The 24,529-nt window shown below is 41.4% G+C and overlaps 1 protein-coding gene across 6 annotated transcripts in view; it reads right to left on the bottom strand.

Annotated features, from left to right (window-relative positions):
- The window catches only part of LOC132835063 (primary cilium assembly protein FAM149B1-like), a 209,422-nt gene that overhangs the window by 2,101 nt on the left and 182,792 nt on the right, over window positions 1-24,529 (bottom strand). For all 6 annotated transcript variants that reach the window (XR_009647276.1, XM_060854323.1, XM_060854324.1 and 3 more), the window contains 3 exons: window positions 22,767-22,892; window positions 5,390-5,471; window positions 1,792-1,926 (listed from right to left, as the gene is read on the bottom strand). Coding sequence is in view for 5 of the 6 variants with exons in the window: in XM_060854323.1 (XP_060710306.1) it covers window positions 1,792-1,926; window positions 5,390-5,471; window positions 22,767-22,892 (343 nt within the window). In the remaining variant the exon portion in view is untranslated. The remainder of the gene's footprint in view (window positions 1-1,791; window positions 1,927-5,389; window positions 5,472-22,766; window positions 22,893-24,529) is intronic.

Genomic DNA, 24,529 nt, shown 5'->3' with positions numbered 1-24,529 from the left:
CACAAGGAGAATGTGCAAACTCCACATAGACAGTCGCCCAAGGCTGGAATCGAACCTGGGACCCTGGTGCTGTAAGGCAGCAGTGCTAACCACTGAGCCACCATGCTACAGTTGAGGTGAGTGTAGCTGGAAATATTTAAACTCAGTCCAATCACTCTAGTATAATTGGAATCTGGAAAAAATAATGTGATTTCATTCTGTTTCCAGATAAAGTATAAGAGCTGTAATTGGAAATATGAGAGCTCCCGAGGACAACAATAAAAGTCTTTACAGAGAATGAGACTGACATGAGAAATGTGAACCTTTTAAGGTCACACATAGGTGATATGGCTATTGAAAATCAGGAAATGACAGCTTTATTAAATATCAGTCTCTGCAGTGGAGGATGGGAAGAAAATACCAGAGATATAAGCAACACTAAAAATAAACCAAAACGACGATCTAATTAAATCTAATAGAAGTTATGAAATGATTTTAGAGAAACTGAAGAGGCTAAAGATAGACAACTTTCCCTCACTCCATGTTGTCCACCCCAGGATCGCAAAGTCTCTGAGATAGGTATAGCTGCTGCGGTCATGATCAATGATTATCAAAAAATTCTCTTGATCCAGTAATTGGCAATCTGATGGATGTCCTTCCCTTTATTTAAGAAAAGGATAAGTGAGGAATTGCTTGTTTAAACTTTCAGAAGTCATTTAAAAAGGTTCTGATAACATTTAAGAAGTAGGAGCACAAGGAATCAAAGGCAACCTATTGACATGGATGGGTAGTTGATTAGAAGGTAGGAAACAACTAGTAGGAAAATATGACTGATGAGATTCTACAGGGATCTGTAATGGGATCATTATGCTTATGTTTATAAACAGCTTGAGTGGAGGAATAGAAAGTCACATTTCCAAGTTCATTGATAAGTTAGATGACACAGTGGAATATGTAAATGAGTGTTGCAAGAAAATGCTAATCATTAAAGTGAGTGGATAAAACTGACGAATGGAGTTCAAATTGGAAAAGTGTGATATCATCCAACCTGGACTTCTAAAAGATAATATTTGCTAAGTAGTGAGACCTGAGAACAGTGAAGGAGCAGAGGGATTTGAGGATCCAAGAACAGCACTCGCTAATAATTAGCAGACAAATTCAAAACATATGATAAAAGTTGAATTGAATGTTAACCCAGATTTCAAGAGGATTGGAATTTAGAAGAGTGGAAGTCAGATCACAACTATATAAATCTCTGATTAGATCCTTACTGTAGCACTGTATTCAGCTGTCAGCCCTGCATCTCAGAAGTAAATGTCATTCTTCTTGAATGGATTCACCAATTCACCAGAAAGTGACCAGAAATAAAGGGATTAAGTTTTATGGACCAGGTTGCTTAGACTAGGCCTGAATTCTCTTGTATATAAAAGATAAATGATATTCAGATGGAGTTGTTGAAGACGAATCAAAGAGATGAAAGGATGGATACAAAAGACTATTTTTTTCTAGTGGGAATATCCAAAGCAAGCCTAAAGTTGGAGCTTGTTGCTCAGGATGATGTCAGAAAGAATGTCTTCATAAGTAGTTCAGCAGAAATGTAGAGCCCCACCTCAAAATGGTGTGGAGATTGAGAAACAGTTAATAAATTTATGAATGTGAAAGATAGTTTAGTTAGGGAAAGATGTTAAGAGTTGTAAAATCGATACATCTTGATGGCATTAAGGTACAAATCAGCTGTAATCTAATTCAGGTTCAGGCAGCTCATTGGCCATTCCTATTGTCGTGTTCCTAACCGTTCTAACCATGTCCTACCCAGTGACGTCTGCTCCTCCACCTTCTCTTCAGCTTCAATTACTGACCCACTGTGGCTGTGATGTTGCAATATTTCGAGGTGAGAGGAGCTGGAACTATTCAAATTCAGTTCAGTCAATCCAGCGGAATTGGAATCTGGAATAAACAATGGCAATCCAATTAAGTTAATCAAATAGCTAAAATATTTATTGACAGGTCACTCAGTGACCCTCAATCTTCTTTGTTTGATGCTCTCTCAAAGGTTTCTCAGCCTCCGAACCCTTGCTGTAACAGATACTCATACTCATACCAACTTGCATTTCCATAGCAGTTACAACAGTGAAGAAACTGTGAACCAGAAGGAGGGGTTAACAAGGAAGAGAATGAGGATGGGACAAGATAATGGTTGAAGAGGAGACAGGAATCAGAGAAAAATGATGAATGATAATTTTCAGACAGGGAAAGCTGTCTTAGAGTTCTCCAGGGGTTTGGTGTTTAAATCCTTGCTATTCTTCTATATATATAAAATATATTGGGTACAATTACAACATTTGCAGATAAAATGGATCTTGGAAAAGTTGTGAGTTGTGAAAAGGATAGAATAGAAGGATATTCTATAGAAGGTTAAAAGGATATAAGTAAGATGATGGAATGGGCAGGCAAGTTTGGTGTAAAAAATGTGACGTAACTCATTTTGGTAGGAATGTTCTTAATAAAGGTAATACAAAACAAAAATAATATAAAATAAAGGGTAACACTAAGATGGCAACAAAACTCAGTGACTTGGCAATATATCTGCATTAATAATTGAAAATGACAAGACGCATTTAAAAAGTGATGAATAAAGCATACAGAATCCTTGGCTTTATTAATATGGGCACATAATTTGACAGGAAAGGAAGTTACGTCAAACTTGGTATAAATTGCTAGTTTGACCTCAGCTGGAGTAATGATTCAAGGTCTAGGTGCTGCACTTTACCAAGGTTGTGAAGTCATTAGAGAGTGTGGAATAGATCCAAAAGGATCTAGGGATGAAGACATTTTGTTGCAATGTTAGGTTGAAAGGTTAGAGAAGTTGCAATTGTTATTCTTGGAAAGAAAATCGAAAAGAGATTTCATCGTAGTGTTCAAAACAACGAGGGGTATGAAGAGTTTGTGACAGACAGAAAGTGTTTCCAAGGGTGGAAAGCTGGAAAATCAGAGATCAGAAGCAATGCTAACAGAAAAGCTTTTGCCACAAGTGAGTGGTTAGGGTGTAGAATGTGAAGCCTAAGACTGTAGTGCAGGTTGATTCAACTGAGGCATTCAGGATGTTTGCTCTTACTAAATTTTATTATCCGTAGAGGAACGGTGTACATGGCTCAAGGGAGACTGCTACTGAGATGCTCAGTGATTTCCATATTAGTGTGGAGTGCAGAACCAGTGCAGAGATGCCGGAGAAATTCTGTGATATTTGGAGGAGGCACAGTTGGCTTAAGGAGTTGCTGCTGATCGATTAAAAGGAAATGAGAGGCAGATTGATGGTGATGTACGCTCAGAGACACAGAGTTAGTGTTGCTGCAGCCAGGGGGATCACAGACACAGGACTGATGTCAATACAAGTATGGGATCACAGGCTCGGTACTGGTGTTGTTGGAGATAGAGGGAACACAGACCTTGGGGGCTAGTGTTGCTAGTGAGGATCTAAACCCCTCCAAAGGGGCCTCTTGGTTCGAAATCAGTCAAAAGAATCAATGGAATGCAGTCTACACAAAGCAAGGGTCATTAGTTTATTAAAGTAAGGCACAGAGGTTAAAGGTTCTGTGTTCCATGATGAAGTTGTGCAATTATTTTCGAAAATTACACATTACTTAAATATTTTTTAAGAGACAGTACAGCCTTAATTGCAGGAAAAGACCAATTACATATTATAAGGTGACACGATTTACAACAGGCTAATCCAATGATATTCCCTGGGAAAAGGGTCTTAATTATATAAATCATCATGTTATGGTAGCAGTTCAAGGTTAGTTCGAATGGTCAATTAATGTATCAGTATTTATTTTATGAAAATTCCATTGTTCTCTTATCTTTGGATTTTAGCTTAATTCTGCAAAACAGCAGTACAAGGTCACAGAGTTCAATCATTATTCTCAGCCATTTTGCTGTGTTATTTCAAATTGAAAAGCCATTTTGTGGTTTCTAAAAATCTACATATACTTGTTGCTTCTGACAACAACCTAAATTCAAATTTTAGATCCTCACTAGAGGCACAGGGAATATAAACACAGGCTAACGTTGCTGCAGAACGGGTAAAGACAGAACAGGGCTAGCTGGAGGCAGGGGAACACAGACATGGGGCTAGTGTTCCTAGAAGCAAGAGGGAATACAGACTCAGGCTGATGTTGCTGCAGGAAGGGGAACACTGACCTGGGGCTGATGTGGGTACAGGCATGGTGAACATGGACACAGGACTAGTGTGGCTGCAGGCATGGGGAATATTGACACACAGCTGACGTTGCTACAGGCAGAGGGAACACAGACATAGTTGCTGGAGGCAGGGTAAAACTGACAGTGGGTTTTTAAAAAAATCATTCATGAAATGTGGACATCTTGTTTTGCCATCATTTATTTCCCATCTCTAGTTGATTTTGAGAAAGTGGAGGTCAGATGACTCTTGAATGGCTTTGGTCAATTTGATGTAAGTCGACACAGAACACCATTAGGGCGGGAGTTTCTGGATTTTGTCTCAGCAGCACTGAAGGAATGGGGATATATTTCAAAGTCTGAACAGTGAATGGTTTAGAGAGTTTGTCACTGTGCAACTGTCACCAAACATGACCACTTTTGATCTTATAAGAAGAAATGTCTTTGATGAAACAGTTAAATATGATTGGGCCTTGGATTCCCTGTCAATTTAGATTTGCATTTTGCCATTTTTCACAAACGCCATTAAGGTTTCAACTTTACATTTTTTTCTTAGTACCAATATTCATCTCAAATTCAGTCATGAAAAGTAGAACTAGAGCCTGAATCTTTTATAAGCTTTTATTTGCTGCGATAGAACTTACAAATATGTAGCTCCTTAGCCAGTCAAAGTTCCAGAGCTCTTCTCTTTTTGGAGAGAATCCCTAGTTATAATGCTTTATCTTTATGTAAATCAATACTCAACTAACAGAGAGTTGTACCAAGGTTGTGCAGCTACGCAGGTGAGATGTTAAGAAGAGAACCTGTGTGTGTGTTCCAGAGAAATGTTAATGGCACCCTGTGAATGAGAGTAAGGGAGTCTACCTGTCCCACTGAATGTGCATTCCTCTATCAAAAATCAATTAAAAAATAGATTCTCTCACTGCTGTTGAACCGTACCTTGCATCAATTAGGATCTGTGTGACCTATTAGTTTTAAATACACTACTTCATAAATTTGGGAACTGTGACAATGAAATCTGAAATCTGAATGCAAATTCTTTTCTCCCTACGTCTGTCTTGCGGGTTTCATATCATGCAGTGCCGAACTGACTCTCATTCTATCTCTATTCACAGAGCTGAAAAACTTGATAAGCTGCTGATTTGCCACTTGATAGTAAAGTTGGAGTGCACCAAATGAATGTTAAACAGTTCAAATCACACCATTAATTTACCTGGTCCAGCAAATCTCCTGTCAGTGTGTGCGTGATGAGCATATTCCAGAGCGGTGAAGGACCGATGGTAAGAAATATCTGACTGGAAAGAACCACAGGAATACAACATTTGTAATTACTGTCTCTCTTCACATTGCTCTGAAATAAAATCATAGAAACTGTGAAGCTAAACGTCTGTGCCTGTGGAGGGATATGAGCTGGGTACTGGCAGTGGGTTGGGATATCTGGTTCGCATGGACGGGTTGGACCAAAGGGTCTGTTTCCACGCTGTACATCTCTATGACTCTATGTTGACAATTGACATTTACTTCACTAATGACACAATCAAGAGAAAGAACGTAAGAGTCTGCAGCTCAGGGCTCTTGTGTTGCCGTGGTACTGCCATTACCTCTGAGCTAGCAGGCCTGGGTTCAAGTCTCACTTGTTCTAGAGGTTGGTTAAAAATGTCTGAGAATTTACAGGAAAAGAATCTGGTGTTGATTTAAAAAAAGTCTGTAGCTCCCGAGAAAACATTCCTTGTCCCAATCCCACATCAGACCCAGTCATTGCCCCACTTGCCATGCCTGCAGCTTCCCACCATGCTCTACCTAGCCCTTCTCCTTGGCTGCACCACATATACACAAATACCCGAAGTCACCTGACCAAACCAAGAAAGCTAATAGATCCACAGTAGGGCAAGCTCCATTCACCCTAGATGCAGACCCTAGGATGCACCTATAATAGGAAGAGAAAGAAAGACCTTTTAAGGGCATATTTGTTCACTTTTCTTCATCAGCTACCTTTGTGAATGTCTGTCTAGCTGCAACTACAACACTGAAGATTCATAACCTAGGTATCCTTAGCATTGTATGATGTTTAATGGCCCAATGCGTGAATTGAGAAGTCTCCTGAGTGGAGATTTTTGCAACGATCTTCCCTATGGGGGACAGTAGGAATAATTACCAACAGGGATGTAGTTATCACAATTAGTCTTGCCACTATGAATATGGTCATAATTATGGCACTTCAGAAGTCTTCTGGCATGCTTCCTTCATTCCAATTGAAGAGATTGGGGGAAGCTGAGGTCATGGAAATTAGTCAGGAGTGCTTCTTCATTGTATTTTATTATTTCAGTGGGGATTCTACCTTTACCAGTGGACTTGTAGGTTCTCAGATGCTGGATGGACTTTTCAACCTGATGTCAGCTTGAGACAGTGATGGGTATCATACCCATGTGGTCAAGGGCACAGACAAGGATGAAGTCCTGGTTTCAACAGTCTCCACCTAATCTCTCCACTCATTAATACTCTGTGCTCCCCCACATATTTCATTGATAAAAGTCTGTAGCACAAAAAACATCCTTCAGCCATTGAGTCTGCGCTGGTCAGAAACAAGCATTTAACTATTGTCATCTCACTTTCCGGCACTTCGTCCACAGCTTTGTTATGAGGGCACTGCTATGAGGGTTACAGAGTCTATAGCATGGAAATAGACTTTTTGGTCCATGCCGACCATTATCTCAAACTGAACATGTCCCACCTGCCTGCACTTGGCTCATATCTTCCAAACATTTCTGAATCATGTACTCATCCAAATGTTGTAACTGTACCTATATCCACCACTTCCTATGGCAGTTCATTCCATACAAGAACATGCTTTGTGCAAAAAGAAATGCCCCTCTCACCTTATATGTCCCCTAGTCTTGAAATCCCCCACCCTAGGGTAAAAACTCCTGCCATTCACCTTATCTATACAATTTATAAACCTCTATAAGTTTACCCCTCAACCTCCCACACTCCAGTGAAAAAGTCCAGCTCCTCCCCAGAACTCAAACCCTCCAATGCCAGCAACATCCAGGTAACTCTTTTCTGAACGCTCTCCACTTTAATAATACCGTTCCAATAGCAGGGTGACCTCAACTGCACACAGTACTCCAGAAGAGGCCTCATCAATGTCCTGTATATGATGTCAACCTCAACATACTTAAAGATCTGAGCAATGAAGGCAAACATGTTAAACATCTTCTTAACCATCCTGTCTACAAGTGATGTAAACGTCAAAGAAATATGTACTTGAACTCTAGGGATCCTTCTGTTCTGATGAAGGACATTTTTGCCTGAAATGTCGATTCTCCTGCTCCTCGGATGCTGCCTGAGCTGCAGTGCTTTTCCATCACCACACTCAGATCCCCAGCATCTGCAGTCCTCACTTTCTCCTAGTCCTTCTGTTCTATAACATTGCCCAAGGCCCTAATTTTAATTTTGTAAGTCCTACCCTGGTTTGTTTCATAAAAGTGCAAATTAAACTCCATCTGCCACTCCTCAGCCCATTAACCCAATTGATCAAAATCTAGATTTAGATTTCCTATCGTGTGGATACAGGCCTTTCAGCTCAACCCAACCCTCTGAAGAGTAACCCACCTCCCTCTGACTACGGGCAATTTAGCACAGCCAATTCACCTGACCTGCACATTTTTGGATTGTGGGAGGAAACTGGAGCAGCCAGAGGAAACCCACACAGACACAGGGAGAACGTGCAAAGTCCACACAGACAGTTGCCCAAGGCTGGAATTGAACCTGAGACCCTGGTGCTGTGAGGCAGCAGTGCTAACCACTGAGCCACTGTGCCGCCCCATCTCTTTTGTAATTTTAGATAACATTCTTCAATGACCACTATACCACCAATTTTGGTGTCATCCACAAACTTACTAACCATGCCTTCTATATTCTTGAAATAATTGAACAAAGACTGGTATTCCTTTATTTACATGTTCACTATACATGGGCGGTCATCAGCCAGATCAGAGCCAGTCCCTAGACTGAGGAAACCTCCTGTTTATATCTATCAGTCAAGACTCCTTGATTGGGCCAGTTCAACAACTCCAATCAAAAATCTGAGTCAATGGGATCCATCTGACCATCACATGATTCTCATCGAAATCATTTATACAAATGACAAACAGAAGTGGACCCAGCACTGATCCCTGTGGAACACTGATGGTAACAGGACTCTGATTTGAAAAATAACCTTCCACCACTACTATGTCTCCTCCCATTAAGCCAATTTTGTATCCAATTGGCAAATTCATCCTGAATCCCATATGATCTAACTTTACTAATTCATCTACTATGCAGTACCTTGTCAAATGCTTTATGAAAGTCCAAATAAACAATGTCTACCGCTCTGCCCACATCACGGTTACTGCTTCGACCATGGTACAGGCATCAGGTTCCAGAGGAGCAAAACAAAAATTGAATCCAACACTTTTTAGGTTTCATCCTGAAGTGCTGAATCCATTTGTTAGATTTTGTGTCCATAACAGCACTTCACTTCATCAATCCCAAATTAATTCCAATGTAGTGCTTTGTTCTGATCAACAAAAATCAAATGTTAACACTTGAAAAGGCATGGAAAGCAAGTATAACAAAGGACAAATGAGAACAGTATGTGGTATTTCCTCTCAACCATTACCTATATGAAGATTCAACTTAAGATAACATAGTATATCACTTTCTTTATTAACTGATTTTAAGTTTCTCTCCCCCCTGAGCAACAATTACAAAGTATTCCCCATTTTGAACTCTTGTCTGGCTATTTTGGGTTTCTACTGTGAAGACTACAGAAAACAAGACCTTCCTCACTTCTCCTGATGATCCAAGTTTGCTGAGCACAAACACATCTAAAAAGAAATAAACCAACTACAATCTTCAGACAAATGTACTGTCACGGCAAATCACAAGATTATACAGCTAGCTACCATTAAACTGGAATGGACTACTCTCCCCACAAAGATGCAGGAAACACAAATGGTGGCTGTCCCAGTTAGAGTGACCCATGTGGGCTATCTGAAGCCCATTGCTGGCAGCTAAGACTGTAAAAAGGGCACCTACTAATTTACTGTATCATAATGTACAATATGTAAACATTAAAACAAAAAGATCCAACCCAATCGCGGCAAGAGTGTAGAGGTCCCAGAAGCAGACAAACTAGTGGTGGACCTGTGTAGGATTTAGGAGTGGCGGAAGGGAGGTTAAAAAGGGCTGGTGGACCCAGATGGTGGTAGATGGCAAGATGGCATGGTAGAAGTGTGGGGATCGAGAGATTGAGCCCAGCGCTGGAGAGAGATTGAGCCTATCACAGGAGAAAGATCAAACCCAGTGTGTGTGTGTGTGTGTGAGAGAGAGAGAGAAAGAGCTTGTGGGGAAAGCCCAGCGTGGAGCAAGAGCTAAAGAAGGACTTAAAATTTGGAACTTTAAACTTTATTTATTATTTATTACTTTACACTGACAAGAACTGTAATGTTGAAATTTAACTTATTTCTCTATTTTTCTACTTTTTATCTAAGATTTTGAATCTAGATACCTTGCAGCTAAGATGGTGCCATAAATGGCATCATTGTAACCTTTTCACTGTACTCCTATATTCCTGTACTAAAACCTACTTCTACTAAAAAGGGCAGCGAGAGAAGAGCAGTCCCAGAAGGAGACAGAGTAATGGCCAAGCTGCTTAACAAAGTCAAAGTGCGACATCACAGGACAGCAGTTAAGTAACTGCAGGCATTTGTCCCTTGTCTCTTGAGATTGGACATCATTTTAAGCTAAGGCTGTAAGTACAGCTTAAAATCATTACTCAGATAATTAATACTTTAAAATTTCAAAACTAAATTGCTTCACTTGATCGAGTTAAGAGGTTTGACTGATAAAATCAAGAATCACACTTTTCTAGTCTATACTTATGTAGGGGTAAGGAGAAGATAAAAACAAGGTCCATACTCTGTTTTGTTAAGAACGTCTGGGAAGCTCAGGCCTGTGATTTGCACATCCTGCGGCATGCGGGAAATCCTCAACACTCCTGGCAGTCTGGGTGATAATGTGTGCAGGAGGTACTTCCAGTTGGAATAGTCTGTTTTAGAGTTCAAGTAGCAGTAAGGAACGTTGAAGCTACAAGTTTTGTGCATAGCATGTTTCAGAGCTCACCTCACAATTTAAAAAAAATTCAGGTAGAAAGTGAATAAGTGGCTGCTAGACAGAAAAAGGGGACTAGATATATAGTGAGGGAATTTCGGAGTGCGCCTTGCTCATAAACCATGTTTTGGCCTTGGAAAATAATGATAGTAATAGTTCCTCTGTGGAGGTAAGCCACAGCCAAAGCCATGAGGCTGTGCTGGTCCAACTGCTTAGCAGGGGAGGAAGAAAGATGAATGGCCTGAGAAGTGGAAGAATAATTAGCAATACTAGGGGATTCAGCCCAACACATCCACACCAATCTTCCAAAGAGTCACCCACCCAGACCCATTTCCCTCTGACTAATGCAGCTAATATTTAGCATGGCCAATTCACCTGATCTGCACATCTTTGCACTGTGGAAGGAAACCAGAACACCTGGAGGAAACCCACACTGACACAGGGAGACTATGCAAACTCCACACAGACAGTCACCCAAGATTAGAATTGAACCTGGGATCCTGGTGCTGGGAGGCAGCAGTGCTAACCACTGAGCCACCGTATAATAAACTGCATCCACGAGAACTTTTTTTTAATTAGGTGTGATGATGTTGTCACTTTAATAAGGTTATTTTGGCCTTTTTTTTTCCTTTAAGAGAGATCATCAAGTCAGAAGCGCCGAAATGTCTGGAAAGGCCCTAGTTTAACAATGGCAGGGAAGTTGCCAGTTCTCTCAGTTCAGGTTTTATCTAGTCAAAAGTCACACAACACCAGGTTATAGTCTGACAGGTTTATTTGGAAGTACTAGCTTTCTGAGTGGTGCTCCTTCATCAGGTAGCTATGGAGCAGGGTCATAAGACACAGAATTTAAAGCAAAAGATTGCAGTGTCATGTAACTGAACTGGGAGATCTGGCTACTCCCCTGCAACTGAAACAATATATTGAACAAATCTAGATTGCTGTTGAGTCTTTCATCTTATAGAATGGGTTGTGGGTTTCGGTTTATTAATATGTAAATCACAGAACTTCTTTTAACTCATATTCTCAAGATAACATGGTTTCATAAAAAAAGGTGACATCTCAGCTCAGACAATGCATTAAAGGTGTGAGGTTAGAATCTGTCTGTATCCCAATCTTGAGTCAGACTGGTTATACTTTTAAAGTAAGAATTTATAAAATGTTATATGGATTGACTACCTGTTGATTGTGTGTTTTTTGAGCAAAATAGAATGTATCTGCAAATATAATTCTGCAAATGCAAATTCACCCCATAGATGTATGTGTGCGTTTGCATGAGGGAGAGAGTGAGTGTGTGTTTGTGAGTGTGCATGAGAAAGTGTGTGTTTGCATGTGTGCATGCTTGGTAGAGTTCGTGCGTGAGTATGACAGAGTATAAGCCTGTGAAAGGGTGTGTGTTTGAAAGAGAGCATGTATATGAGAAGGGTGTACATGAGTGTGTGAGTATGCAAGAATGTGTGTGTGTGTGTGTGTGTGTATGTGTGTGCTCCTCCACATCAGATTTTATCTCATTTTATTTAGTTGTAGCAGAAAAGCTGCTGGTAGCTGTAGTAGAAGCTGCTACAGTGGAAAAAAGTTCCATGCTTCAGCAGATGATTCTTGACTGGATTCTCACTCTGAAATCTTTCATGACTGTAAGAACCTGCATTTGAATTTACTTTTTGCCAAGGGGTGTGTTTATGGATGTTAACGGAAATTGGAACAGCTCCTTAGTTAAGTTGATGTATTGAGTCAGTTGAGATTTCCAATTGTTAATTTATTCGACATTCTGTTTTATTTTGTGTTTCACTGTACTGTTTAAATGAATTCTGTTTTGCTTAAAGCTGCAGAGGAACTTGGAGAGGGAGGGTAAAGATCCAGTGGTTGTGGTCTACTTTGGTACCAACGATATAGATAAAACTAAGACAGAGGTTCTGCTAAGGGTGTATGAACAGTAGAAGCTAAATTAGAAAGCAGAACAGAAAGGTAATAATCTCTGGATAACTACCTCAGCCATGAGCTAATTGGAACAGGGTCAATAAGATTAGGAAGGTAAATGCATGGCTTAAAGGTTGGTGTGGGAGAAATGGATTTGAATTTATGGGACATTGGCACCACTACTGGGGAAGAAGGAACCTGTTCCGATGGGATGGTCCGAACCATGCTGGTTCATGCAAATCGTATAACTTTAAATTAAATGTGGGAGGGGGCTGGTTTAGTTATAGAGGAAATTAGAAAACCCAAATTAAACAACAAGGTAAGAGTGCAGAACTCAGGAGAGTATTACAGTCTCCAGCACAGGTACAAATAGGACAGAGTGATTGGAAACGGTGAACAATCAAACTTCAAGCACACTGGACAAATGAATTACAATGAGAAGAGGGATGGTTCATTCAGGACTGAGGGTGTTATATCTGAATGCACACAGTATAAGGAATAAGGTAAATGAGCTTGTAGCGTAGATCAAAATTGGCAGGTATGACATGGTGGGCGACATGGAGTTGTGAGTGCAAGGGGATCAGGATTGGGAGCTGAATATTCAAGGATATACATCCTATTGAGGGAGTGGAGTTGTAAGAAAGGAAATTAAATTAATAGGAAGAAACCAAATAGGATCAGATGGTGTAGAATCCGTGTGGGTAGAATTGAGGAACAGCCAAAATTAAAGAACCACAGATTGAGTTATGTACAGGCCTCCAAACATTAATCAGGAGCTGGGGCACACCAGGAAACAGAAAAAAATGTGTATTAGTGGCAAAGTTACAGTGATCATGGGGGATTCCAATATGCAGATGGACTGGGAAAATCAGGTTGGTAGTGCTTCATAAGAAAAGGAATGTGTGGAATGTCTATGAGATGACTTTTGGAGCAGCTCGTGGTGGAGCCCACTAGGGAGCAGGCAATACTAGATTTAGTGTTGTGCAATGAGGCAGACTTGAAATGGAGCTTAAGGTGAAGGAACCCTTAGGAAGCAGTGATCATATATGATTGAATTTACTCTGCAATCTGAGAGGGACAACATAGAATCAGAGGTAATGGTATCACAGCTGAAAAAAGGCAACTACAGAGGTATGAGGGAGGAGCTGGGTAGAATTGACTGGGAGAAGAGCCAAGCAGGGAAAACAGTGGAACAGCAAAGGCAGGAGTTTCTGGGAGCAAGAAATATGGCAGAGAGAGAGAGGGTGAGGCAACTACGGCTGACTAGAGAAGGCAGGGATAGCAATAAAAGCAAAAGAGAAAACATAAAATGTGGCATAGGTCAGTGGGAAACCAGAGGATTGGGAAGCTTACAAAGATCAACAGAGGGCAACAAAAAAAAAGTAATGAGAAGGGAGAAGATTAAATATGAAGGTAAGCTGGCCAGTAATATAAAGGAAGACTGTAAGTTTCTTAAGAAATATAAACGGCAAAAGAGAGGCAAAAGTTGACATGGATTACTGGAAAATGATGCTGGAGAAATAGTAGCGGGGAACAAGGAAATGGCTGAGGTACTGAATAATTACTTCACATCAGTCTTCATGGTGGAAGAACAAGAGGAATATCCCAAAACTTAAAGAGAGTCAGGGGGCAGAGCTGAGTATGGTGACCATTCTGCCAGAAAAACTGAATGACTTGAAGGTGGATAAATCACCTGGACTATTTCCCAGAGTTCTAAGAGAGATAGCTGAAGAGGTGTAGTGCTGATCTTTCAGGAATCTCTAGAGTCAGGGAATGTTCCAGAGGACTGGAAGATCATTACCCTGTTTAAAAAGGATGTAAGGCAAAAAAAAACATAAAATTACACACTCATTATCCATGGTCATGGGTAAGATCCTGGAATCCATTGTGAAGGATGAGATTTCTGAATATTTGGAAGTGCATGGGAAAATAGGGCAAAGTCAGCATGGTTTCATCAAGGGAAGGTCACGCCTGAGAAATCTGCTAGAATTCTTTGGTGAAGAAACAAGTATGCTAGACTAAGGAGAGCCAATGGATATTATCTATCTGGATTTAAAAAAGGCCTTTGACAAGTTGCTGTACAGGAGGCTACTAAGTAAGATAACGACCCATGGTGTCAGAGGCAAGGTGCCAGCATGGCTTTTGGCAGAAAGCAGAACGGAGAGATAATAGGGTCTTTCTCAAGATGGCAGCTGGTGACAAATGATGTTCGGCAAGGCTCAGTGTTGGGATCATAACTTTTCACTTGATACATTAACGATCGAGATGAAGGAACTCGGGGCATTGTGGTTAGGTTTGCAGACGATACAAAGGTAGGTCGAGGGATAGGTAGCATTGAGGAAGCGGGGAGGCTAAAGAATTTGGACAGGTTAGGAGAGAGTGCAAAGAACTGGCAGATGGAGTAGGAAAAATAGAGGCATGGACTATTTTCTAAAGGGGGAGCAAATTCTGAAGTCTGAAGTACAAAGAGACTTGGGAACTCCAGCCCAGAATTCTCTCAAGGCAAACTTGCAGATTGAGTCAGTCTTGAGGAAGGCTAATGCAACAATGGTATTTATTTTGAGAGGACTTGAACATAAAAGCTGAGATGTACTTCTGAGGCTCTATTGGGTTCTGATTGGACCATTTTTGGAGTACTGTGTGCAGTCTTGGGCCTGATATCTTAGGAAGGATGTACTGGACTGGAGCAAGTTCAGAGGAGGTTCACAGGAAAGGTCCAGGAATGAAAAACTTGACAAATTAGGAATGTTTGAGCACTCTGGGTCTATACTCAATGGAATTTAGAAGAATGTGGGGGGTGGGGGAATGGAATTGAAACTTACAAAATACTGATGGGCGTTGTCAGAGAGGATGTTGGGAAGATGTTTTCATTGGTAGGAGAGGCACAGCCTTAGAATAAAGGGAAGATCTTTTAGAACGGAGATAAGGAGAAAGTTCAGACAGACAGTGGTGAATCTATGGAATTCACTGCCACAGAAGGCTGTGGAAGCCAGGCCTTTGAAAATACTTAAGGTAGAAATGGATAAGTTCTTGATTGTCAAGGTTAGGGGGAGAAAGCATGAGTCAGAGAGATGTACAGCATGGAACAGACCCTTCGGTCCAACCTGTCCATGCTGACCAGATATCCCAATCTCAATCTAGTCCCAATCAGCACCCGGTCCATATCCCTCCAAACCCTTCCTATTCATATATCCATCCAAATGCCTTTTAAATGTTGCAATTGTACCAGCCTCCACCACTTCCTCTGGCAGCTCATTCCATACATGCACTACCCTCTGTGTGAAAAAGTTACTCCTTAGGTCTCTTTTATATCTTTCCCCTCTCACTCTATGCCCTCTAGTTCTGAACTCCCCCACCTAGGGAAAAGACTTTGTCTATTTATTCTATCCATGACCCTCATAATTTTATAAACCTCTATAAGGTCACCCCTCAGCCTCCGACGCTCCAGGGCAAAAAGCCCCAGCCTGTTCAGCCTCTCCCTATAGCTCAAATCCTCCAACCATGGCAAAATCCTTGTAAATCTTTTCTGAACCCTTTCAAGTTTCACAACAGTGAAACCAATGGCACAGTGGTTAGCACTGCTGCTTCACAACGCCAGAGACCTGGGTTCAATTCCCACCTCAGGTGGGATTCTCCCTGTGTGATTCTCCATGTGTCTGCATGGGTTTCCTCCCAGTCCAAAAATGTACAGGTTAGGTGAAATGTCCATGCTAAATTGCCCGCAGTGGTAGATGTAGGGGAATGGGTCTGGGTGAGTTGCTCTTTGGAGGGTCAGTGTGGACTTGTTGGGCTAAAGGGCCTGTTTCCACACTCTAAGTAATATAATTCAAAAAATCTTTCCGATAGGAAGGAGAGCAGAACTGCATGCAATATTCCAACAGTGGCCTAACCAATGTCCTGTACAACCGCAACATCATTTCCCAACTCCTGTACTCAATACTCTGACCAATAAAAGAAAGCATACCAAACACCTTCTTCAGTATCCCATCTACCTGTGTCTCCACTTTCAAAGAGCTATGGACCTACACTCCAAGGTCTCTTTGTTCAGCAACACTCCCTAGGACCTTATCATTAAGTGTATAAGTGCTGCTAAGATTTGCTTTTCCAAATTGCAGCACCTTGCATTTATCTGAATTAAACTTCATCTGCTACTTCTCAGCCCATTGACCCATCTGGTCAAGGTCCATTGTAATCTGAGGTAACCTTCTGCGCTGTCCACTACACCTCCAATTTTGCTATCATCTGCAAACTTACTAACTATACCTCTTATGCTCACATCCAAATCATTCATGTAAATGACAAAAAGTAGAGGACCCAGCACCGATCCTTGTGGCACTCCACTGGTCACAGGCCTCCAGTCTGAAAAACAACCCTCCACCCCCACCCTCTCTGTCTTCTACCTTTGAACCAGTTCTGTATCCAAATGCCTAGTTCTCCCTGTATTCCATGAGATCTAACCTTGCTAACCAGACTGGAACCTTGTTGAAGAGAATGGAGTTGAGAAACCTATCAGCCAGGAGAAAGTGAGGACTGCAGATGCTGGAGATCTCCAGAGCTGAAAATATGTTGCTGGAAATGCGCAGCAGGTCAGGCAGCATCCAAGGAGCAGGAGAATCGACGTTTCGGGCATGAGCCCTTCTTCAAACTTATCAGCCATGATTGAATGCTGGAGCAGACTCAATGGGCTGAATGGCCTAATTTCGGCTCCTATGTCTTGTGGTCTTAAAGCTGAGTGGTTTGACCAGTTGTCTGACACCTGTAATATCAACCTCACATCTGCCTTTAAAATAAGAAAAGGTAGGGGCTAGGTCTTAAAATATTTTGAGGGGTTCTGGCCTGGTCCGGAACACATTATGTAGAAAGCTTAAAAGAGAGGGGGTAATTCTGTACCTAATATTCAGAAATGAGAACAGGCTGGTGGAAGCAGCAGCAGCAGCAGTGGAGCGTTTTGGAAATGGTTACCATACCTCAAGTTAGATTTATGATAGCCATTAAAAAGAATATAATGAACTGGGAATAAAAAGTCTAAACTGGGGAAAGCCTAATACTGCCAAGATAGGAAACGATATGGCCTTTGGATTGGGAGCAGGTACTTGCAGACTTGCACTGGAGTGGGAGACACTGAAGAAGGAAATAGTGAGAGTTTAGGGCAAATATATTCCGGTAAAGACAAAGGATGGGAACAAGATGGAGAATCCTGGATGTCAAAGGACATAAAGTTTAAGATTTCAGTAAAGGAGAGCAGCTTATAATATGTACTGAGGGCTCAATAGAAGAGTAGAAAAGGGCAGGGGATACCTTAACTGTGAAAGTAAGAAAGCTAAGAGAGTATATGAGAAAGCACCTAAGATTACAATAAACAAAAAACGGTGCTTTTTGAAAAGCAACAGCATAACTAGGGTAAGAGTAAAACCCATTTGGAACCGAACAAGTGGATCTTGGAGAATACATTGTCCTCAAAGAATACATTGTGTTGGTCATTGCAATAGAAAAGGACAACACAGGCAAAGATATCAGGGTGGAGGATAGTGCAATATTAAAGAAGTATAATAGAAAGAGGATGTATTCGTGGATTTAGCAGTCTTAACAATAGATAAATCTGTAGGCCTGGGTGAGATGTCTCTTAGTCTGTGAGGGAAGCAAAGGAGGAGATATCAAAGGCCTCGGCAGACATTTTCAAATCCTCTCTAGCCACAGGTGAGCCACAGAGAACTGGGATCTGTTAAAGTCATCCCATTATTTAAAACAAAACAAGGGAGATGATCAACCAGAAAATTAAAGGGTTGGCAATCTAACCTCAATGGTGAGGAAACTTTTAGAAAAAATTCTAAGGGATAGAATACATCTGATTAGGCCAGCAGTTATTGTCTATCCTCAATAGCGCAAAATGCAGTTGAGAGGTCAACCACATTGCTGAGCAGTCTGGAGTCATGAAATCTCAGGATTATTACCTGTTCCACAGACTAGTGCGGCGAGAGCGCAAGAGAGGGAACAGCTGAACACGTGGCTATAGAGCTGGTGTAGGATGGAACACTTTAGATATCTGGATCATTGGGATGTCTTCTGGGGAAGGCGGAACCTGTCCAAGAAGGATGGGTTGCACTTGAACTGGAGTGGCACTAACATCCTGGGTGGGAGGTTCACTAGAGCTCTTCAGGAGAGTTTAAACTGGTGTGGTGGGGGATGGCAACCAGAACAACAGACCAGCAAGAGCAGGGACTGGGGGCAAAAGTGAGACTGAGAATATGCAGAGTGCAGAATAAGAGCACTATGGTCTTAGGGCTCAGAGGGGTACTGGAAGTCTGCTGTGCATTTACTTAAATGCAAGAAGCATAACAAGTAAGAAAGATGAACTAAGAGCATGGATTACTGCATGGAATTATGATGTTATTGTCATTACTGAGACATGTTTAAAGGAGGGACAGGACTGGCAGTTTAACATTCCAGGATAGCGCTGTTTTAGCTGGGACAGAAAGGGAAATAAAAAGGATGGGGGAATGGCATTGCTGATTCGAGATCACATAACAGCTGTGTTGAGGGAGCAGGACAAATCGGAAGGATCTTACAGAGAGGTATTATGTGTGAGCTTAGGAATAGGAAGGATAAAATCACAATGGTGGGAGCTTTCTACAGACCTCCCAACAGTCCATGGGAGCAGATATGTAGTCAGGTACTGGAGTGAAAAAAGTAGGGTAGTTGTTGTGGATGACTTCAAATTTCCTCTTATTGACTGGGACACCCTTAGAGCCAAGGGCTCAGATGGAAAGCAATTCGTTAGATGGATCCAGGAGGCGTTTTGAGACAATATGTTGACAATCCAATCACAGAGGAGGACATGTCACACTTGATATTAGGGAATGAGCCAGGACAGATGATCAACCTTTCAGTAGGACAGCATTTTGGGCTTAGTGACCATAACTCCATAAGTAGTCATGGACGAGGACAAAAGTGACCCTTGAATGAGGGCGCTTAATTTGGCAAGGGTCAGTTACATTTAAATTAGACAGGAACTGAGGAATGTCGATTGGGAGCAGTTATTTGAGAACAAATCCATGTCCGGCATGTGGGAGGCTCTTAAAGACCAGTGCAGGACATGCATGTCCCTACAAAACTGAAGGAAAAGAACAGCACAATTCAGGGAATTGGATGATAAGGAAATTGTAAGCTTAGTCAAAAGGTAAAAGGAAGGTCAAGGCAGTTACAAAGTGACAAAGCCCTTCAGCATACAGAATTAGGAAGGAACTTAAATGCAAAATTAGGAAGGCATTAAGGGACCATGAAATGTCTTTAGCAAAGAGGGTCAAGGAGAATCCAAAGGCTTTTTATGCATGAATTAGAAGAAAGAGGGTAGTAAGGGAAAAAGTAGGGCCCATTCATGGACAAAAGAGAGAAGTTATGTGTGTCGCCACAGGAAGTGAGAGAGATCCTCAGTGAGTACTTTGCATTGGCATTCACTAAGAAGAAGGACATGACTGGTGTTGAGGTCAGGGATGAGTGTGTGAATACTCTAGAGAATGTCAAAATATTGAAGGAGGATGTTTTGGGTATCCTAAATTGCATTAAGGTAGACAAGTCACTAGAGTCAGATAGGATCTGTTCCAGTTTACTGCAAGAGGCTTTACAAATAGCTGAGGCTTTACCAGATATCCTCACATTCTTGTTCACCACAGGTCCAGGTTCCAGAGGAGTGGAGAATGTTGTTCCCTTGTTTAAGAAAGCAAGCAGGGATAATCCAAGAAATTTACAGAGCAGTGCGCCTGATGTCTGTGCTGGGGAGTTCTTGGAGAAGATGCTGAGGGACAAGACAAACGCACATTTGGAAGAAAATAGACATGCTAGTGACAGGCAGCATGGTTTTGTATTTTAGATTAGATTCCCTACAGTGTGGAAACAGGCCATTCAGCCCAACAAGTCCACACCGACCCTCTGAAGAGCAACCCACCCAGACCCATTCCCCTACATTTACCCAAATGCACCTAACATTACAGGCAATTTAACATGGCCAATTTACATAACCTGCACATCTTTGGAAGAAATCAGAGCACCCGGAGGAAACCCACACAGTCACGGGGAGAACGTGCAAACTCCACACAGGCAGCTGCCCAACGCTGGAATCGAACCTGGGACCCTGGTGCTGTGAGGCAGCAGTGCTAACCACTGAGCCACAGTGCTGCCCTGGGGAAGGTCATGCCTCACCAACCTGATTGAATTTTTTAAAGTGGTGACAAAGATAATTTATAAGGGAAGGGCCGTGGATATATTTTATGCAAACTTTAGTAAGGCATTTGATAAAGTCCCACATGGCTGACTGGTACAAAAATGAAAATCACATGGGATTGGGGTGGGCTGGCCAGATGGATACAAAACTGGCTTGGCCACAGAAGACAGAGGGTAGCAATGGCAGGGTGCTTTTCAGAATGGAGAGTGGCAACTAGTTGTGTTCCACAGGGATCAGTCTTAGATTCGCTGTTGTTTGTAGTAAATGTAAATGATCTGGAGGAAATTGTGGGTGATTTGATTAGTAAGTTTGCAGATGACACGGAGATTGGTGGAGTTACTGATAATGGTTGTGATTGTGCAAGGACACAATAGGATATAGATAGATTGGCAACTTGGGCACAGAAATGGCAGATGGGAGTTTAATCCAGACAAATGTGGGGTTATGCATTTTGCAGGATCAAATTTAGGAGTGAATTATACGGTAAATGGCAGAACCCTTAGGAACATTAACATACATGTGAATCTGGGCGTGCAAGTCCACAATTCCCTAAAAGTGTAAACACAGGTGGCGAAAGTGATTAAGAAGGCATATTGCACAGGGTACAAGAATTAGCAAACCATGTTGCAGCTAAATAAAACCCTTGTTATGCCACATTTGGAATATTGTGGGCAGTTTTGGTCGCCACACTACCAAAAGGATGTGGAAGCTTTGGAGAGTGTGCAGAGAATGTTCACCAGGATGCTGCCTGGTCCCAAGGGCATTGTCTATGAGAAAAGGTTAAAAAGACTAGGATTGTTTTCACTAGAAAGAAGCGGTTGAGAGGAGACCTGATAGAAGTCTACAAAATTAAATTATGAGAGGCATAGATAGGGTAGTTTAAGGTTATTTCACAGAGTTGAAGTTTCAATTACAAGGGGGACATAAGTTCAAGGTAAAAAAGGGAAAGTTTAAAGGAGATGCCTGAGGGAAGTCTTGCATGATGGTGCAAGGCAAAAGGAGATGATAATGGGACAAGTAAAGAAACGCAAGATATATCAGGAGGAGATATAAATACAAACAGCTAAACTATTGGACTAATTCAGACTCAATTCTGACTCAACTGTCCTCCTGTTACTTCAAGAAAGTATTGTTGTAGGAAATTGTCCCAGTTACACACAAGAAATTTGCTATTGTTGAAATTCAAGCTGAATCTCTTGCCCAATATATCTGAAAATTAAGTTCTCCCATTACAACAACACTGTTTTTGGAACAAGTTTCTGATTTCTACATTTATTCATTCCATTATTTCATCAATGCTATGAGATGATCACTTGAATCCCACAGACTTAAGGTATTTTTCCATTCCTCAACACTACTCAGAGCATTTCTACTGTCTTCTCAGGCTTTCTGATATACTCTGCCTTACTTTGATTGGGTCCCGCATCAATATTACTATTCCTACTTTTTCAATTTCTGTCCTTTCTAAGGACCTTATTTACTGAAACATTTATCTTCTAGTCACACTGTTTTTAGCCAAATTTAAGTGACAGCCACCATGTTATACCTTTTAAGATGAATGTACTCTTGTAATTTTCTTATTTAATTCCTTATGATACCTGTGTTTGTATACTGAATTGTAATTGAGCAACAGACCCTACCTCGCATTTTGTCAGAGACCGTTTCTCTTGCATATTTCAACTGATTACTTTTCTGGAGACGAAATACATGTTTCAGATTTAGCACAATCTTGCCGTGACTTTGATTCCATTTTTATAATCTTTTATCAGCTTATGATTTTTATCATCATTTTAGTCAAAGCCTTCTCCATGTTGATTGTTTGCAGGTCTCTTTTGCAGCATTACTTATGCTTTGAGTCAGTTCATTGGTCCCAGCCTCGTTCAGGTGTAGTCCATTCTTCCTGTCCTGTTGGTGCCTTCCTTGCATTAAATAGAGCTTATTTACCACCCTAATCCTTGAGCCGCACCTTTACGTTGTTGACCTATTGTCTTTATCCCAATGTGCATGTTATTGAGCTAATAATTCAGAGACTACTATCTATGATATTCTGCTTTTTAATTACCACTCCTTCAGCTCTTCAAAAGGCTCTCCCATGTTATTGGCCCTACCATGAACCACAGCAACTACATCTTCCCAAGCCCAATCTTCAACCAGGCCTATCACTTCACCTTGGGTAAATAACTCCAGCTGACACACCATTTGATTAGTCACACAGAGAGCAACGATCCAGTGAGACATTTCTGGTTTGTGGAACTCCACCTGTTGAAGCATTGGCAAAGCCAAAACATATATTCCTCCTTACCCGGAAGGTGTGTGAGGTTTTGGGTCTGGTAAAGTACTCATGCCCCAGAAGTCTGTCTTTTGGAGGCAGATGGCTTGTCTCATCTATGACTGCACTGTGAGCCCGGTTTGAATACATTCGTATTTTCTACAAGAGAGGGGAGGAAAAAAAGGTTAGCTACTGGTTATTAACCTTTCTGAATCTATGACTCAGTTTACTGAATTACTTGTGTTGTCTGTCATAACTATTGCTTTTTCTTCTATTCAGTCTTCCACGGTTTGCATTTCAAATACTTCAGTTTTTCACCCTGCCCACCTGAAGACTCTTGATAGGTTGAGTATTCAAGGTCAGTAGGTGCTGTCTGGTATTTTTATGCTGTGTTGTGACTATCGATAATACAAATATCTCAGCAAGGGGCCCAGCAATCACTTCCCTAGCTTCCCACGAGTTCTAGGGTACACCTGATCAGGTCCTGGGGATTTATCCACTTTTATGTATTTCAAGACATCCAGCACTTTCTCCTCTGAAATATGGACATTTTTCAAGATACCACCATCTATTTCCCCACATTCTATATCTTCCATGTCCTTTTCCACAGTAAACACTGATGCAAAACACTCGTTCAGTATCTCCCTCCATCTCCTGGGGCTCCACACAAAGGTCGCCTTGCTGATCTTTGAAGTGCCCTGTTCTCTCCCGAGTTACCCTTTTGTCCTGAATGTATTTGTAAAAACCTTTTGGTTTCTCCTTATCTCTATTTGCCAAAGCTATTTCTTGTCCCCTTTTTGCCCTCCTGATTTCCCTTTTAAGTATACTTCTACTGCCTTTATACTCTTCTAAGGATTCATTCGATCCATCTTGTCTATATCTGACATATGCTTCCGTCTTTGTCTTAACCAAGCCCTCTCTATAAAGCCTTGGTTAGATAACACTTAGAATATTGTGTTCCATTCTGGTTGCTTCGTTATTGAAGGGATGTGGAAACTTTACAGAGGGTGCAGAGGACATTTACCAGGATGCTGCCTGGACTGGAAGGTATGTCTTATGAAGAAAGGTTGAGGGATCTAGGGCTTTTAAAGACGAGAGGTGACTTGATAGAGTGTACAAGATGTTGAGAGGCATGGATAGAGTGGATAGCCAGAGACCTTTTCCAAGGGTGGAAATGGCTATCTCGAGGGGGCATAATTTTAAGGTAATTGCAGAAAGGTTTAGGGGAGATGTTCTTTTACACAGAGAGTGGTGGGTACCTGGAATGCACTGCCAGCAGTGGGAGTACAGAAGGATACATTAGGGACAATTAAGCAACTCTTGAATAGGCACAAGGATGATAGTAAAATGAAGGGTATGTCGGTTAATTTGATCTTTGACTAAGTTAAAAGGTTGGCACAACACTGAAGGCTGAAAGTCTGTACTGTGCTGTACTATGCTCAGCAAGGGGCCCAGCAATCACTTCCCTAGCTTCCCTAGGGAAGTTCTATGTTTTAAAATCCCAGAACCTCTCTTCGAATAGCATTGGGATTTCCCGACAGCACTTGGATTACAACAGTCAAGAAGGCAGCTCACGACTATCTCCAAGACAGTATGGGATGAGAAACAAATGGTGGCCATGCCTGTGATGCTGACATCCCATTAAAGAATAAAGAAAATCTCCTTATGTGGCTCATGGTCAAACTTTGCTTGCTAACATATGTGAAGAGCCTGGGAACATTTTACAATACTAACAGTGTCTTATAAATACATGCTGTTGTTAAATGGATAGCAAATTGGCTACAAAACATAGAACA

The sequence above is a fragment of the Hemiscyllium ocellatum genome, chromosome 43 (genome assembly GCF_020745735.1).
Source record: "Hemiscyllium ocellatum isolate sHemOce1 chromosome 43, sHemOce1.pat.X.cur, whole genome shotgun sequence".
NCBI lineage: Eukaryota > Metazoa > Chordata > Chondrichthyes > Orectolobiformes > Hemiscylliidae > Hemiscyllium > Hemiscyllium ocellatum.
This window is presented reverse-complemented; position numbering and strand designations above follow the sequence as displayed.